General features: G+C 38.4%; 2 protein-coding genes across 2 annotated transcripts; one reads left to right on the top strand and one right to left on the bottom strand.

The window, feature by feature from the left end:
• The first annotated feature begins 204 nt into the window (after nucleotides 1–204).
• LOC139934426 (ganglioside-induced differentiation-associated protein 1-like) lies at nucleotides 205–12,958 on the top strand. The gene is made up of 6 exons (XM_071928659.1): nucleotides 205–376; nucleotides 3,916–4,018; nucleotides 5,113–5,308; nucleotides 6,646–6,810; nucleotides 7,817–8,026; nucleotides 9,351–12,958. The coding sequence occupies exons 2-6, from the start codon at nucleotides 3,968–3,970 to the stop codon at nucleotides 9,680–9,682; spliced, it is 954 nt and encodes a 317-aa protein (XP_071784760.1). The 5' UTR covers nucleotides 205–376; nucleotides 3,916–3,967; the 3' UTR covers nucleotides 9,683–12,958.
• Nucleotides 12,959–13,596: 638 nt separating this feature from the next.
• LOC139934427 (acyl-coenzyme A diphosphatase FITM2-like) lies at nucleotides 13,597–17,056 on the bottom strand. The gene has a single exon (XM_071928660.1). The coding sequence runs from the start codon at nucleotides 17,006–17,008 to the stop codon at nucleotides 16,118–16,120; it is 891 nt and encodes a 296-aa protein (XP_071784761.1). The 5' UTR covers nucleotides 17,009–17,056; the 3' UTR covers nucleotides 13,597–16,117.
• Between the last annotated feature and the right edge of the window lie 710 nt (nucleotides 17,057–17,766).

Below are 17,766 nucleotides of genomic sequence, written 5' to 3'. Positions count from 1 at the left end.
GATTGTATTATATTCATCAACCTTTCAAAGAATGTTATAACTTTAAATATAAAGATTGACTTTGCAAAAAGTGAAGGTTGTTGTCAAATAAAAAACATCGTGAATCAAAAATGGTTATTGGTGAAGTGCACCAGACTGATTTGACATTTGATGCGCGTGTTGCTGGTGGTCGCGTCGCGGCCGCTGCATGCTTATGCCAGAATCTGCTAGTGATTATATGCTGCATGCTCTCGAAGGTGGATGGGTTTTATTATTGCTGGGATGGGTGAGCTTGTCTGACCTCTTTTTGTAAAATTTTCATTCAAGTTCAACAAAGTGGAACCTGGGTTGAACTTGTGTAGTCAGTGGTTTAAGAAGTAGCAGTTTGCTGAGTGTGGTAAGTATTGCTGAATGATGATGGTTTACTTGTTGAAGATTAATGTTAGCAGCCTCCACAAAGACAAAGACCACAGCCAGTGGCAGTGCCACCGCCGGGGGCGAACGAACTCGTGGGTGTGTGTGTGTGTGTGCAGGGCCCAATTTCTAGGCTCTGCTTACCGCAAGCACAGAATCGGCGCTTACGGAAGCAGGGAATTATGTGCTTACGGCAAGCGTATTTCACAGGTTAGCGGCGAATTTGGGCTTATGCGCGTGCGTACTCCACGTTATTTAGGCATTCTACGCTTACAAGGCTAGCGCAGAAATTCGGCGCTTGCACGTAAGGGGGGAATCACGATCATAAGCACAGAATTCGGCGGTAAGCAGAGCCATGATGAAATTGGGCCCTGTATGCTGTACTTTTTGGGTTGGGGTTGTATATGTAACTTAACCTTTTTTTTTTAACTGCTTTTTCTACCCCCCCCAACCCCCCCCCCCCCACCTTGGTCTCAACCTCCACTGCACTAGTTCAAGTTGCGATAATGTATCGCGCAACTAGACCTCCACGACCAACAACCCCTCTGTTTCTCTGATTTAGATCTCCACCATGGTCTTGGACATTTGCAAATTGAAGGAGTGGCCAGACTATGTAAATAACTTTTAATGTATGCAATATTCATATCACGTGACGAATTCAAACTAGATCGAGTCAAGATGATCGGCGCTCTATAATCTTTGCTCAGTGATTCCGTGGTCAATAGACCTATTAAAGGAAAACAATGAAATTTCAAGTATATACTACCTATTCAGATTAGGGATACATGACGATTTGAAATCGTAAATAATCGTCAAAAAATCGAACGTAAGTTTAGCATTCAGAGAGTCCGTGTAACGGACGCTTGTATGGCCCCCACAGCGTGGAGCAATCGGAACGTAAAGCCTTGGGGAATATCACGTACCGCCCATGCCGTGTCTCGTGGGGGTTGGAGGTGTAATCCCGGGCGCTATGAACTCACAGCTTGCGGGTACGTCTCGCCGTGAGCTTGGGAGGGGTTGGGAGCCAAACATAAAAGTACATGTTTGTCATCGTGGGTTTGTCAGTCGGGTCGTGTCGAATCCATTGTTTCTTATGATCGCAACGTTCCAATATGCTTCATTTTGTTTCATGGGTTTTCAGGTAATTTTGATGATGTCAAAACGTAGGAATACCGCATTTTGTTATATTTACAGTGTTTTTGTGTGAGTAGCCTAAAATTATGAGATTTTTTTATAAAAGGTTGACATAAAAATAATGATAAAACAAAATTCCCTCAAAGAATGATTTTGTCAAACAAAGTATTATTTTTTAATTCTGTGAATGAAGAGTTATTTTTGAGGTTGATTAAATTGGGCAACTAGTGGAATTTATGACCCGACTATCTCAATTAACTGCGACTTCGATACTAGTCGCGAATACTCCCGTTGCCCCAGATGCATCGTGACATATTATTGTTTGCCGAAGGCGCAATAAAGTAAAACTCGTGCTGAAATGATTGAAAGATTGTGTCACTGACAGTGACGTCTGGTTGTGTTTTGTAAAAGGTTTTTGTGAATAATCATGACCGACAAAAGTGGTTATACCAAGCAGGAATTTGATCACAACTACTTTTATAGTACATAGTCTTAGCCGCACGATTAACCAAGTGAGTTGAATAGCAGTAGTCGCCACTCAACAAGCAATCAAAATTCGCAATTTCTCATGAGTTGTTCCAAAAGATATGGTTACGACTACATTCCAAAAGATATTATATGGTTACGTTCCAAGCTACGCAGCTACTTGGCTATGTTTCTGTTCCAAGATACACTTAGGTCTACGTTCCTTCAAGTTACACTATAATATCAAAAGGTATGTTTTCAAGCCCGAGTCGAGCTACGCTTACGTTCCAAGATACGCAGCTATGTTTACGTTCCAAGATACATTCTCACAAGGACGCTTTTGAATCTCTCAAGATTTTCTTCCCCCAAGATTAAAAAACTTTCGCTGTGAATAACACAGGGCCCACCAGTTATCTGTTTGGCAGAAAATTCTGTACAAAATTTCTTTGCTATCTAAAAATTTAGTTGGGCACAAGCCACAAGTCTACAACATTTCAAATTTAATTAAAAATTGGCTGGTAACCAGTTTCTGCTAAGCAATACTATTTTGTGCTAAGCAAATTTTTGTGCCAATACAGGCTTCATGAAATTGGGCCCTGGCACGTCGGGAGCATAACGCCACGATCGCATTTCAAACTGCATCATGGCAATGCAGTATCTGGATTTGGATAATTATACATAGAAAGGTTTGTGGTGTTACCGCAAACCTTTCTTTATCGTATTTCCACCATGCAAAGTTTCAAATCCTACTGATCTGGATATTATTATAGTCCGATAAAAACGTATACCCACACACATATGCAGACTATAGCAAAAGTCATGCAAAGCACTTACTGCATGCATTGTACACTGCATGCACAACACTGATTAATATTCATGAGCCAACCGCAACGCAGCCTCTGATTGGCTCCACCGGAAAGTCGGGGGAGATTTGCCGAAAAACAATAAAAAAGTTAAGACCCGTCGTGCAAATTTCCAAGACCTTGGTGAGATCTAAATCAGAGAAACAGAGCGCCCACTAGCGTTCGTTCATTACAAGCGTGTACAGTTTTTGCCGTGCATAGAACGTTGGTTGTGTGTGACCGGGCGACACCAATGGTCTTGGAACCAAGACTACCGTCTAGGATTATTTGACCCCCTTTTATCTTGGTTTAGTAAATTACAGAAGGCTCCACTTACCTGAGGGTTAGTTCTTGCTAGGTCTGTATATAACATGTGCTTAGAATAGTACATGTGTGACATGTGTGAAAGTAGTATTCTGCCCCTCAAATAAAAACATCTCTGAGACCTGACCCCTCCCCTCCCCCCTCCCAACCTATGTGGAACAGTCCAGTCTAGCATATCAAGGAATTTAACTGCTCCAGGTCAGTCAACTTTGGAGAAATGGCATAATTTGTCATTGGAGGATTGATTTATTGGTACCCTCTCACCTTGAAGGGGTTTTAAGGGAGAACACTGAAGGTTGGAACTTTTTGGTTTGAGTGTTGTATCTATGACGATGTGACCTCTGACGTCACTCAAAAACCATAACATGATTCGCGCGCATACCATCCAGGCAAAACCTTTGCGTTTTTGCATTCAGCTAGAAAGTGTATGCAATCTTACCATGAAGATGCATCTTTTTGACCATGTTTTGACAACAGAGGGCGGTTTGAATGTAAACATAGGTCACATCGTCTATGGAAAGGGTATTCTAGTAAAGAGTCAGGGATTGATACAGACGATGCAATGGTCAGACCTGATACATGTACTTAGCAGCAGTTCTCACAGGGTGCCCTTTACCTAGAAGAAAATGCCTTGGTGCCCTTTCAAAAACGAAGCATATACTTCCTGAATGCTTATTTGAAATTTGAATCCTTGAGGCTGGTGTACAAGTATCTCCAAAGTTGAAATGCATTAACTGCATGTTTCACTTTTTTTCAGGGACTTCTGAAGCTTTCCAAGGAGTATATCGTAAACATTGAAGTCTTTCAGTATGGCCACTCCCACCCTGTACCATGCACCCTCATCGTTCTTCTCACAAAGGGTAAGGTCAAATTGTAACTTGTGCCAAATAGACAGATCCATTAAGCTTCGCCCCGTTGCGTATTGACCAATCACAACGCTATGAGGGTCCGACAAGTAAGACCGGCATGCGCGCCGCGCGCGGAAGAGTTGTGTAGAAAGGCATTGGAGAGGCGCAAGTGTTCTTGCTCACATGTGTGTCTTGGGCGGAACCTAATTGATCGGTCTATTTCACAAAGTACTGAGGGTTGTCGTTGGAGTTAGCTGGCGATTCAATCTCAATCGCTCAGATGACTGCAATGTCACTATACAATCACTTTCAGTCAGTGGAAATAAGTGTTAAAAGAACATTACAGAATTGGTGTTCGCTATTAAGCAAAACAGTTGCTGGCAGTGTAAGAACTTGATATGATCAACCATAATTTGTATTATACATAAACTGACAAGCCTGTCGGGTTTAGATTGATCGGCTATCGGCTCCACAAGTTAATGACCATAAAACTTACTTTGTAAAGAGCACTGGAGAGCTTTTGATATTATAAAACATTGTTTGGAACGATCGACCCCCTTGTAATGTAGTTGCAGAGAGAGAGGTAATTTTTTTCACAAACCATTTGAATCAGAGAAAGGCTTGAGGCATGAAGTCTTTCCTCATGCATCTGAAAGAACACATTGCAGGTAAAGTTTGTTCTTAGAGTTAGAGAAGAACCGTCCGGGAGACATGCACATAAACATGTTTTTACTCCCGACGAGGACTAGAGCAAGCTAGCCGAAACATTGAGACCATTAATATAAGAACTGACTCCGCGGTATTACAGTTAATTACAATTCTATAAGGTAAAGTAGTAGTCCCAGCCTATTTTTTAGACCATCCGCCCTGGTAATAAGTAAAAAGCAGGACAGTTCTCTTCAGAACTGAGAAGTCTCCCGAACACCCGAACAATCTACTCCGCCGTTTAGTAGAACAAAGAAAGACAGTTCTCTAAGAACCTGGCAAGTAGATACACACATGGTGTTGCCATAAACCAAATATGTATTGATTGATACCTCACCATGCTTTAAATCCTGTATAATCTAAATAAATTGTTTTTAATTGTGTGGGTTTTTAATTTGTAGGCAAGACTTGCATTTGAAGAGAAGAAGTTGAAGTACAGGAGTGTAGAAATTGCCATCATGGCACAGGAGCAACTGCAGCCTTGGTACGCACGTATACACCCCTTAATGACTGTTCCAGGTCTAGCCTTAGACACCGGAACGCATTTCATCGACTCTGAATCTATCATAGGCTATCTGGATCAAATCACCCCTGAATGTAAGTTATAATGAATCCTGTCATTTCTCAGAGTTCTCTGTTTCACTAATGTGGAGTGTAATGGCCTAGCGGTTAAAGCCATTAGACCCTTTCGGGAAACAGTATTGTCCAAGTCCCACACTTCGTGTATCACAACTTATATATAAAATAACAATCCTGTGGAAATTTAGGCTCAATCGGACATCGGAGTCGGAAGAAAATAACGGGAAAACCAACTCCTGTTTTCGCACGTTTCGCCGTGTCATGACATGTGTTTATAACAAATCCGTAATTCGCGCTAACGAGAACTGATATTGTTTTACCGTTTTCTCAAAAAGTAAAGCATTTCATGGACTAATATTTCAAGAGAAGTATTTCACCATTACCTTCTGTAAACCCTGTAAATTATTTGTAAATCTGTGAATTTTTTTTTTTTTTTTTCTGTACCGAAAGGGTCCAATGGCTACAAGGAACACGTTGCCTTGGATCGGTCGTGTTGGTCTTTGAAAAGCGTTTGTAACCGTTTGTTATAAAATTCATATGGTTAGAAAGATGATTTAAAAGTAGAATACAATGATCAACACAAACATGCCTTGAAATTGCGTGGTTTTCCTTTTGATTTATGAACTCACATGGTCGGCCATTTACGGGAGTCAAAAATTTGACTTTTATGTACATGGTATCTCAAAAACCTCCATATTGTCCTTCTACTAAAGCTGAAACATTGCAATAAGTGACTCAATTATGTAGGACTCAAGATTGTCTTCATTGTAACTGCTTAGTTTTAAAAGCACTGGACACTAATTGGTAATTACTCATAATAATTGTTAGCGTAAAATCTTACTTGGTAAACAAGCAACGGAGAGCTGCGATAGTACATGTATAAAACATTGTGAGAAAGGCTCCCTCTGAAGTGACAGTAGTTTTTTAGAAAAGGGTAGTTCTTCACTCAAAAGATTAAAAAACTTCAGGACTGAATCTTTTTTAAGGCATCTGAGAGCGCACACATTTGCACAACAAGGTCTTTTTCTTTGAGTATTCTCTTGCAACTTTGATGACCAATTAAGTCAAAATTTTCACAGGTTCGTTATTTTATGCATATGTTGTTGGGATACACCAAGTGATACCGGTAATACTGGTTTTTGACAATTACCAAACAGGTCTACCAGTGCCTTTAAACTTTCTTCCTTTTGAGCTCTGGCTACTCCTAGAACTGAGTATAAACTGCATACAGGCAAGTTCTCGGCCTTTCAGCTCATTTAATCATTTTGTCCTCAATGTTAGTGCCATAGAAAACTGAAGTTTCCATCTTCCCTTCTCAATTTACCCCATCCCTCTTTTTTTCCTTTTTGTTTTAGTGCCTCCATTGTTCCTCAGTGAGAAGACGCCTGAGGGTCAGAAATGCAATCATTATCTTCGCCTGTTCAAGACGATTCCTATAGAATTTATTACTTTTGGGACTTTCATGGATATGCAGTACTCCCAGGGGACTAAGCTGGGAATGAAGCCTGCTTTCATTATAAGTAAGTCAGTTTGAACTGTTAAACAGCTACCTGAGCGGAATGTTTTCAACGGAAATGGTATTTTTACTTGTTTATAATGCACTTGTTCACCATTTTAATGTAATTTTTATATGTGTACACTTCTGAATTTTTCGTAATTATCGATTAAAAAATCAGGCCCCAACCTAAAGGTTTTGAAAAACTAAAAACACTTCTGTCGTTGACGGTGCAAATCAAAGGACAATGCCGCTGACGTCATGTCTGGGAGCTTGCATTGTTACACCTCCACGCTGCAACAAAGCGGCTTCACAAATTGGAGCACCCAACTTTGACATTTTGAGAGTGATTACGTAACGGGGCTTTTCGCAAGTGAAATTCAGCAAAGTTCACGACTTGACATTTTCGTTGAAGCAGGTCTTTAAAGGGTTTGGGTACTTTTTTTAGCCCAGCACAGATTCCCCACTAGAATAAATCCAAATATTGTCCACTGTGCATTGATCTGAGGATGATCTGAGACACAGCTGATGACAGGGAGTGTCAATGTCACAGAAAAAAAGGTAACACAGTCAAAAGGCCATGCAACTTATTGCCTGGCCCCATAACACAAGCAGCAATAATGAACCCATAATTAGACATAAATCCAATTTTATTGATCCACTCTAAATCCATAGCTGAAAGCACACATGCCTGGCCCCATAACTCAAGCAGCAATAATGAACCCATAATTAGACATAAATCCAATTTTATTGATCCACTCTAAATCCATATCTGAAAGCACACAAAGTAATGCAACAAGGGTGATTTTTTCTTTCATTATTCTCTTGCAAATTCGATGACCAATTGAGTTGAAATTTTGACAGGTTTGTTATTTGATGCATATGTTTGGATACATCAGTTGGAAAAACTGGTCTTTGACAGTTACCAAACGTGTCCACTGCCTTTAAGTCCCCTTAAGAAGACCTAGTTGCCAACTTTTACATTCCCATATTATGTAATCTGACTGAGTTGAATTCTTCCATCATTGCAGAGCAAATTCATGCCTCAATAGAGGTTTGCCAACGTTACTCCGAGAAGTATAAAGACTTAAGGTACGAGTATCTCAACAAAGCCACCGCCCTCACAACGAGATTAGAAGTTATCAAGGATACCAGTACCCTAAAAGACCACCTCGACCATGTGGAGAAAATCCTGACGGAGATAGATGAAGAGTTGGGAAAAAATACTAAAGAATGTCAAGGTTAGTTGAGTATTCAGGGTTTGATCTCTTGCTAGACCAGTATGCACATCATTCAACAGTTTGTGCTTGCGCAATGGGTATTTGCCAAGAGGTCTTTGGTTGTACATATTATTGGTCTTGCACAATGGCTGAATTTTGGAGATAACTTACTCGCTTAAAGCCATTGGACACTTTTGGAACAGAAAAAAAAAATCAAATAACTTAGAGGGTTTACAGAAGGTAATGGTGAAAGACTTCTCTTGAAATATTATTCCATAAAATGCTTAAATACTTTTTGAGAAAACATTAAAAAAATATCAATTCTCGATGTTGAGAATTACGAATTTATTTTAAACACATGTCATGACATGGCGAAACGTGCGGAAACAAGAGTTTGTTTTCCCATTATTTTCTCTGGACTCTGATGACCGATTGAGCCTACATTTTTACAGGTTTGTTATTTTATATATAAGTTGTGATACATGAAGTGTGGACCTTGGACAATACTGTTTAACGAAAGAGTCCAATGGCTTTAAAGACACTGGACAATATTGTTAGTGTTAAAGACCAGTCTTCTCACTTGGTGTATCTCAACATATGCAGAGGGAGCCGTTTCTCACAATACTTTTTTTACTATCAACAGCTCCCCATAACTCATTGTTAATAATTATTTTGAGTACTTACCAATATGTACACTGCCTTTATTCAACATGAATTTGATTTAAATAATGTACATGTAAGTACTCAGCAAATTTGTCGCGTATGATTTTGCTACATTCCTTTAAAAATTCATTGAATTCACTTCTTTTTTTTTTAGTTGAGGGTTTTTGTTGTTGTTTTGTTGGTTTTTTTTGTTGGTTTTTTTTGGGGGGGGGGGGGCGGGGGCGGGATTGAAGCGTCATCATCTGTAAAAATGCATTCAGAGAAATTCTTGTTTTCGTTCTTACTTAGATTGAGACACGACATGTAATAAGATCGGATGATTTTATTAAAGCCATTGGAAATAACAAGAAAATAACGGGAAAACCCACCCTTGTTTCTGCACGTTTCGCCGTGTCATGACATGTATTTAAAATAAATTCGTAATTCTTGATGTCGAGAATTGATAATTGTTTTAATGTTTTCTCAAAAAGTAAAGCTTCATGGAATAATAGTTCAAGAGAAGTCTTTCACCATTACCTTCTGTAAACCCTGTAAGTTATTTGTAAATCTGTGAACTTTTTTTTCTGTTCCCGAAAGTGTATAATGGCTTTAATTCTTGAATTGAATTGAACATTGAGAAGTGTACACATTGGAATCTACCTGGAATGTTATAAAAAATCTGCAAATCTTTAAATTTTGCCAGATCTGCAAGAGGACCAGAAACCATGGTTGTGCGGCGGACACTTTAACGTCGCAGACATCTACTTGGCAACTATTCTTCACCGTCTGTCCTTCGTTGGCTACTCCCATTTCTGGAGCAACGGAAACCGTCCTCAAATTGAACAGTATTATCAACGGGTGCTGCAGAGGGACAGCTTCCGTAGAAGCTGCTTGCTCGCCAATGACACATTCTGGGCAGTAAAGTGGCCCACAATGAAGTACAAGTTAAAATGCCTGCTACCGAAGTTTCTTGGAACAACAGCTGTTGCGTCCGCTGTTATTGTTGGTGCTTATATTTATTTCAAGAGGCATTAAATTATTTTCAGCTCTTGTTCAGTCATTTCGAATTTCTCCTGCAAGGTTTCAAATTTTGCCATACTTGTACTCACCATTTTTTAACTCGTTTATTTTTAAATCTTTTATGTAGATGCTTTTGGTATAAAATGATCACATTTGGTAGAAATTGTTGAATACTTTCACATGTTAGTTGTTAATGTAATGATCACTTGGTGATTTAAATGGTGTTCAGAACACAAAAAGATTTATTGCCAGTCGACTGTGAGTAGACTTCTATTTTATACTTTTACAGATTTAGGACTTTTATTTAATTACAAACTGCCTGGTGATGGGAAAAAACATGTAGCTGTTATTTTGTTCACAATATCAGACCGAATCATGGTTGTTGATCTACTTCTCTTGTGTTGATGATATCAAACAAGGAAGCTAAAATAATTGTAGAAAAAGGTTGCCAAAAGATGGACATGCCACCATTTCAACATGCTTTCTAAAATGTAGCCGTGATTGTAAGGTTATTGAGCCATCGCTTTTTGCCAGATAGTCCACGCACATTATACAAATATAACGTGGTTTGAGGGTGAACTGTCCATATGAGCTCCCCAGGGTATTGGAAGTTGACTTTCTGGAAACACCATGAAACACAACAACTGAGTGGGGCGCATTTGTACAACCCCCTGGGAACAGTTCCCTGACTGTAGAGCGCATGACAAGTAGACTATCACCCTGGCTGCTCGGGCGTGAGTCTACTTGTCATGCGCATTTGCCACATGTGTAAATACTTGCGCGCACTTGGCACATAGCAAAGGCAGCACATGGCACGTGATGTTGAATGGACCGTATGCTTTGAATTTACGCAAGGAATCGGTGACACATTCAATGGCAGACTTTGGGACACTAGGTGGCAGCAGACTTACCAGGTAAATTTCCAATGTTTACATATCTGAGCGTGCGCACATGACCGAGAATGATTTTACCTGGTAAGTCTGCTGCTACCAAGCGTACCAAAAGTCTCCCATTCAATTCAATTTATTAGTTCATCATATGAAAACACATGAAATTTGTTTTCCATTGCACAGCTGCAGAACAAAAACGAGAGGTTCATAATAAAACGGGACGAGTCAATAAGGTAAACACAAATTATCTGATAAAAATATTATTAAACTATGGATGGCACTGGGTAGGAAGGTATTTAATATGTTCTCTTAGTTGGATCCTACCTGGGCCCAATTTTATAGAGCTGCTAAGCACAAAAATTTGCTTAGCCTGAAATTTCTTCCTTGATAAAAACAGGATTACCAACCATATTTCTATTTGTTGCTTATTGCTCGTTAATAATAATAACCGTATTTATAACGCGCCTTTTGCCAAAGGATACAAAGCGCCAGGTATTATTACTGCAAGGAGTGGGGCGAATTTTTGAGATGTAAGTCCTAATCCTTAAGCACCAGGTAATGGTTTACAAGGTGCTGTGGTGCAATATGCTGCCAATCCAGCCAGGAACACCGGGGCGAACCCCTTCTCTTTTCGATAAGTGCACTGGGTTCTTTTACATGCGTTTATACACAACACATGGGACCAACGGCTTTACGTCCCATCCGAAGGACGAAGCAATGGTTACCCAGCTGTTGTTTGCTTATCCTGAAAATCACGCGGAAATTTGGTTGGTAATACTGTTGTTATCAATGAAGAAATGTCATGCTTAGCAAATTTGTATGCTTAGCAGCTCTATGAAATTGGGCCCTGTTTGTTACAATGAATGAGTGCAGAGGATGTGTGCTGTCAGACATAGTATGGTTACATTTTTTCATAAGGCTGCATGGACGTGCATGGACTGTGCATAGACAAAGTTCATGTGTGTGAACAAAAAAAGGCAGCCTTGAGAAAGTGTTGATTCATGGTTAGAATGTAAGAGCTACACTTTAGAGTCTATTCTCTAAATTCAACTATTTCCCCCCAATCTTTGTACTTTGTCAAAACGACGCTTGGTCACATTTATAATTACTTTGCAAAATTTATAAGCATATATTATATACAATTTGTACTTGCGACATTATTAAGTACAATTTCTTTTTTTTTTAATTGTGTTTTATACTCGAGTAAATTGTTTAACTGGAAAATGTTTTTGGAAATTGAAATATTACATATTTTCAACTCAGTTTTTTTCACATCATGTTATTTTGGGAAAGACGGTAATTTTCAAGTTGAACAAACATAATATTTTGTTGAAATCTACAGTTTAGTGTAGAATCATAACAGAAATAGTTTAACAGGCTTGGAATTACATGCAGGCCACAGAGGCCCTGGCATCTGTTGCCCCTCGTCTTGGCCTTGGTGCCCCTTCAAAAAGTTCCGATTGACTTTTAAAGATTTTCCAATGGAGGTGCCCTTTTCAAAATGAAATGGCTTTTGAAAATTCCCTTTGCAAAGATGAAATTCCAAGCCTGGGTTAAACTAACCATGTGGAGGTCTATGAAAATATCTCCCAGTGTTATATTATTAACCATAATCAACAGGTCAACACTTTCAATTCGAATCAGACGATTTTCATTTATTTTTAAAGCACGCAATGCAACCACTTACACACACAGCTAAGAACATTACTTTCAGGGTATTGTACATTCTAGTGGTACTTAATAGAACAATGTATGTAAACATTACAGGGATAGCTAGTTTTGAAAGTCAATAATATTGTCACAAGTGAAAGTTATTAAATGGATGTTGGTGACTTTATTGTAAGAAAACAAAATTAATTTTAAAAAAATGTAGAAACTGCATCTTAAAAAGAACAAAACTTTTCTTGTTGTACAAAAATACCCACAAAACTAGAAAGAGATTTCAAATGTATGAATAATTTTAAGGGAAGGTACACGTTTGGTAATTATTCAAAACAAATATTAACTTAAAAACTGACATGGAAACGAGCATTGGAGAGCTGTTGATAAAACATTGTGAGAAACAGCTTCCTCTGAAGTAGCATAGATTTTGAAATAGAGGTAATTTCTCACAAAATAATAAAAGACTTCTAGCAAGAAGTCTTTTATTCCTATCTGAAATCACATAAATTCGTCCAACAAGGGTGTTTTTTCTTTCATTATTTTCTCCCAACTCTGATGACCAATTGAGCTCAAATTTTCACAGGTTTGTTATTTTATGCATATGTTGAGCTACACCAAGTGAGAAGACTGGTCTTTGACAATTACCAAAAGTGTACCTTCCCTTTAAAGGCAGTGGATACTATTGTTAATTGTCAAAGACTAGCCTTCACAGTTGGTGTATCTCAACATATGCATAAAATAACAAACCTGTGAAAATTTGAGCTCAATCGGTCATCAAAGGTGCGAGATAATAATGAAAGAAGAAAACACCTTGTCACACAAAGTTGTGTGCGTTTAGATGGTTGATTTCGAGACCACAAGTTCTAAACTTGAGGTCTCGAAATCAAATTTGTGGAAAATTACTTCTTTCTCCAAAACTATGGCACTTCAGAGTGAGCTGTTTCTCACAATGTTTTATACTACCAACCTCTCCCCATTACTTGTCACCAAGAAAGGTTTTATGCTAATAATTATTTTGAGTAGTTACCAATAGTGTCCACTGCCTTTAACCAAGTTCAAATATGTATTCAAATGTCAATTTTTTGAGCTGTGTAAATGCTCCAATCGATATTTAATTAATAATCATGTTTTCAATATTTACCTTTGGCATGGAATGATCCGAAATAAATCGCCAAAAACATTGTCAGTAATTAATTTCCATAAAACAAGAATAAACTATCTATAAATTATGGTTAAAATATATTGATTCAATATGTTGTTTAATTGAAAGTGTCCATGTCGTATTTTTGTTGGTGGAGGCTCTCCCATGCAGAAGGTAAAAACAGTTTGGGTATAAGGTAAAACATATCAAGGTACATTTGATTTTTAAATTATAAAATATTAGACTTGTGGACAAGTCGTTACCCACAAGTCGTTAAATGTCTTTCGTGGTGTTAGCGTTCCAACTCTCTCTACGCTTACTGCGGCACTGGCAATATTCTCACGAGACTGCTGGCACAGCAAGACTACTGCTGCTCTCGTTCTTTGCAGTCTAATGTGTAGTTGGCAACCAGCAGCTTCGGGCGAGAGCAGTATTAGATTGCAGAAACCTGAATCAATTAAGCCACCACCACAAATCGATCATCTCACTGCGTCGGACCATTAAGGACTTGTTGACAAGACTAATTAAAACATCAAAGTTTTATTTAGAATCCTGGGGTTCAAATAATATCTGCTAAATTTGGTGAAAATTGATCTTATTTTCTCCTTACATCGGTGGTCTCTCGAGTCTTATCCACCACATCTTTGTCTCTAACTTCATTTTGAAAAGGGCACTTGCATTGGAAAATTTTGAAAAGGCATCAAGGCCAAGACCATGGCCCAATTTCATAGAGCTGCTTAAGCACACAATTTTGCTTAAGCAAAAAAATCCTTGCTTAGTAAAATCAGATTACCTGCGAAGACTCCACTCAATTGTTATGCTAGTTAAACAACGGCTAAATACCAGTCACAAGCAATGTGTATGTCATGAAATTTTGGCCAGTAACATGTGTAAAATAAGCGAGCTATTTTCGTGCTTAAGCAAATTTTTGTGCTTAAGCAGCTCTATGAAATTGGCCCCAGGTGGCCTCTTAGTGAAATGCCAGGCCTGGGTATTTATGGGAGTATAGAGCAAAGGTCAAAGCTAACATGAATAATAGAATACTCCAAGCCCTTTAATTTGCATATTGCGTCTTGTCCAAATTGGCGAACACAGCTATTACCATAGCTTCGACTGAACTGCCCCGCCATGCCAGCCATAATCCATTATCAGTATGGGACATCCATCATCCATTTTTGTATGGATTCACAGCTACCAATGAGAATGGACTTGAAAACACACAAAAAATTGATAAAAAAGCGATTGCATACAAATCCATTTCGTAATTGGAACCTACTGTTTGTTTCAATCCTACATGTAAATAGTTTTCAGCATAGAGAACTGACCTGTGAAACTAAAAAGTGATACCTTTTCAAAAACGATAGTAACTTAAAGACAGTTGACACTATTGGTAATTATCAATATATCTCAACATAAGATGCATAAAAATAAAAATAAAATTGAAAATTTTAGCTCAATTGGTCGTTGCAGTTGCAAGATAATTTTAGAAGAAAAACACCATTGTCACACCAAATTGTGTGCTTTCAGATTGTGAGACGCTTGATTTCGAGACCTAAAATTCTAAATCCGAGGTCTCCAAATCAAATTTGTGGAAAATTACTTCTTTCTCGAAAATTACGCTACTTCAGGGAGCCATTTCTCACAATGTTTTACATGTATACTATCAACAGCTCCCCATTACTCATTACCAAGTAAGGTTTTATGCGAACAATTATTCTGAGTAACTACCGATAGTGTCCACTGCCTTTAATTAAGAGTGAAAAGTTTCAAAAAAAGCACTATGCATTTTTGGATAGGGTGCTGTACATGACTGTACTTCTTACCAACAACCCAACATTGATTTTGGGGCTTCAAATTAAATTACAATTATCAACTGGACAGTATCAAACCATTAATTGGCCACATGTATGTGGAAAATGGGTAAAAATAATAGGGATTATTTACAATTACATAAAAAGTTCCTGCAAATTTTTTCATGTTCCATTCCATTCTAACTTTTAAATGTAAATAACCATAATTTTGGCTGGACTAAAAGACACATGATTCCATATTTGTCTCTCCTTAATCAATTATTTCTTAAATAATGTGTAATAGTGTGATTTTTTCTTATTTTTTATAATCTCTGTATATTTTCTTGTAATTCGACCTCCGGTCGCCATGGGAATTTGTTTTTAAATAATAAACCAATAATGAATAAATGAATTAATTAAAATATACTATCCCTTCAAATAATTTGAATACAGCAGCACATTAGCGCTCCCAATTTTTAGGCCAGAAACCCACAGACTCTGGAGGTCAACAATATTAGTCTATTTGCCATAGAATTAATACTATTTTTATGAGTGTACATGGAAATTTATAATTTAGTTTTTTTAGTTCTGCGGTGGATTTCACAAAGAGTTGAGACTAGTCGTATCTCAAGTTACGATGAGTTACGATGAATTACTCATCCTACCTAACTTTATAGGACTAGGCTTTAGGTTCATAACCTCTAGTAAAGAGTCCTAAGCCAAGGTCCTAAGTTAGGATTACTTCTAGAAACTATAAGGCTCCCCTACGACAGGCATGATGGGGGAGCCTTATAGTTATAGCTTCTAGAAGTAAGTTAGGACTATCTTTGTGAAGTCGAATCCTAAAACTTTTTATATTACTATTAGAGATTCGTTCCGCTATCATTTCGTGGAGCGATAGGAACCTCATAGCTCTAGGTAGGAGCATGTGAAGTTGAGCTCCGATCAATTATTTTTGTTCTCGACATCAACTTGAACCAGGTGACAGGCTCATTTTGTACCAAATGTTGTAAGTGACGTGCCAAGATAATATCGCTATTCCAGCACCAATCAACTTGTGGCTCAAGGCATGGAAATAAACTGCCGTTATAGACACCATCAACATCCACAAACATTCCAATAGGATCAGCAGAATAGTAAAAAACTTTTGTAGAAATATCAACTTGTCTTTTTTGTTTTCTTTACTGGTTTGTTTCTCTGCTACTGCATCCAATGATGGTTTTATTTGGGTGGAATTTTGATGTACGATTCGCAGTTCTTCATGAATCAAGAGGGCGCTGTATATGAGAAGGAAGCAATGACCGGAGATGTCGAACCCATCCCAGTGATGTCCTGCTTTGAAGCAAGATCTAACATCGGTCAAATTCTTATCCCCAATGCATGATCCAGTCAATTGCATCACCCACTGGAAGACAATTTCAACCCAGCCAAACCACACCGTTGTCCCCACCAAAAGTACCCTCGACAGACCCATGGCAGTCTGCAGAAAATTCACCGGAGTTTGCAGCAAGCCGGTGGTGATGATCAATGGGGTGTGGAGGGCCATGGTCCAGCCCCATGCAAGCTTGACGAAGTACTGGTTAAGGAAATTGTGTTTGTTGGAGAAGTACGACTCTCTTATGGGAAAAAACTCGTACATGAACGATCCGATTGTCACCGAAACGCAGAAGAACTGTACGATGTGGAGTGTTGTAACATGTGTAATGGCTAGAGTAATGTTGTAAAGTAACTCGAATAACTCGTCACAAATAGTCCCCTCCGTGTCGGCGACCGGTGTGTCCACTCCTACTGTCTGTTGGCTTGAATTTGAAGACATCTTTTGACGAATATGTGGCTCAGAATCTACTGGTAAAGGCATAATTGTGGTGCATTGGGTTGGGTGCAAAACGTAAAATGACTACCAGCAGAGCAGCTAGCTGCAGACGACTGCAGCGCCGGTATACCGCCCTCAATAGTTGAATACATGGTACATAACTAACTTTCTGCACGAAATTTGTTTTACTCAAAGACAGTTTTAGAGAGAAAAAAACAGAAGGGGTAAGCCCAGGGTTTTTACTTAAATTTTATTAGAAAAGATTAAGAAAACGATACAAGAAGTAATAGCCCAGCATTTTTTACAAATTTTTGGTTAAAAAAATGAGAAGAAAAAACAGAAGGGGGGTAAGTCCAGCATTTTTATCAAATTTTGTGCCCAAAAATGAAGAAAAACCCCACCAGGTTAGGTCCAGTGTTTTTATCAAATTGGGGCAAAATATCAAAGTTGAGGTAATTCCACCCGTTTTATCAAACTTGGGTCCAAGACAGTATTGAAAAAAAAAATCATGAGGGTTCTAGCATTAAATACTTGTATAACTATAATTGGGATTCATAAAGTGATTTTTTTCGTCAGTTTTTTTAAGCACATCCTAAAGCCCAAATAAAAAACACATCATGTTTAGCATCCGTGTTTCTTGAAGAGAGAACAAAAAATACCCACATTGTTTTCAAGATGGCCGCCATTCTTTTAAAAATTTCGATCAACCATTGTTTTTTTCCCACCGTTTAACAATGCAATAAACATCGGAGGTCGTTGGTTCGAATCCCACTCTAGTCAATTCTTTGTTCAACCCCAAAATC

This window comes from Asterias amurensis, chromosome 3 (assembly GCF_032118995.1).
Source record: "Asterias amurensis chromosome 3, ASM3211899v1".
Taxonomy (NCBI): domain Eukaryota; kingdom Metazoa; phylum Echinodermata; class Asteroidea; order Forcipulatida; family Asteriidae; genus Asterias; species Asterias amurensis.
The sequence above is the reverse complement of the archived record's forward strand: the minus strand, read 5'-3'. Positions and strand labels throughout refer to the sequence as shown.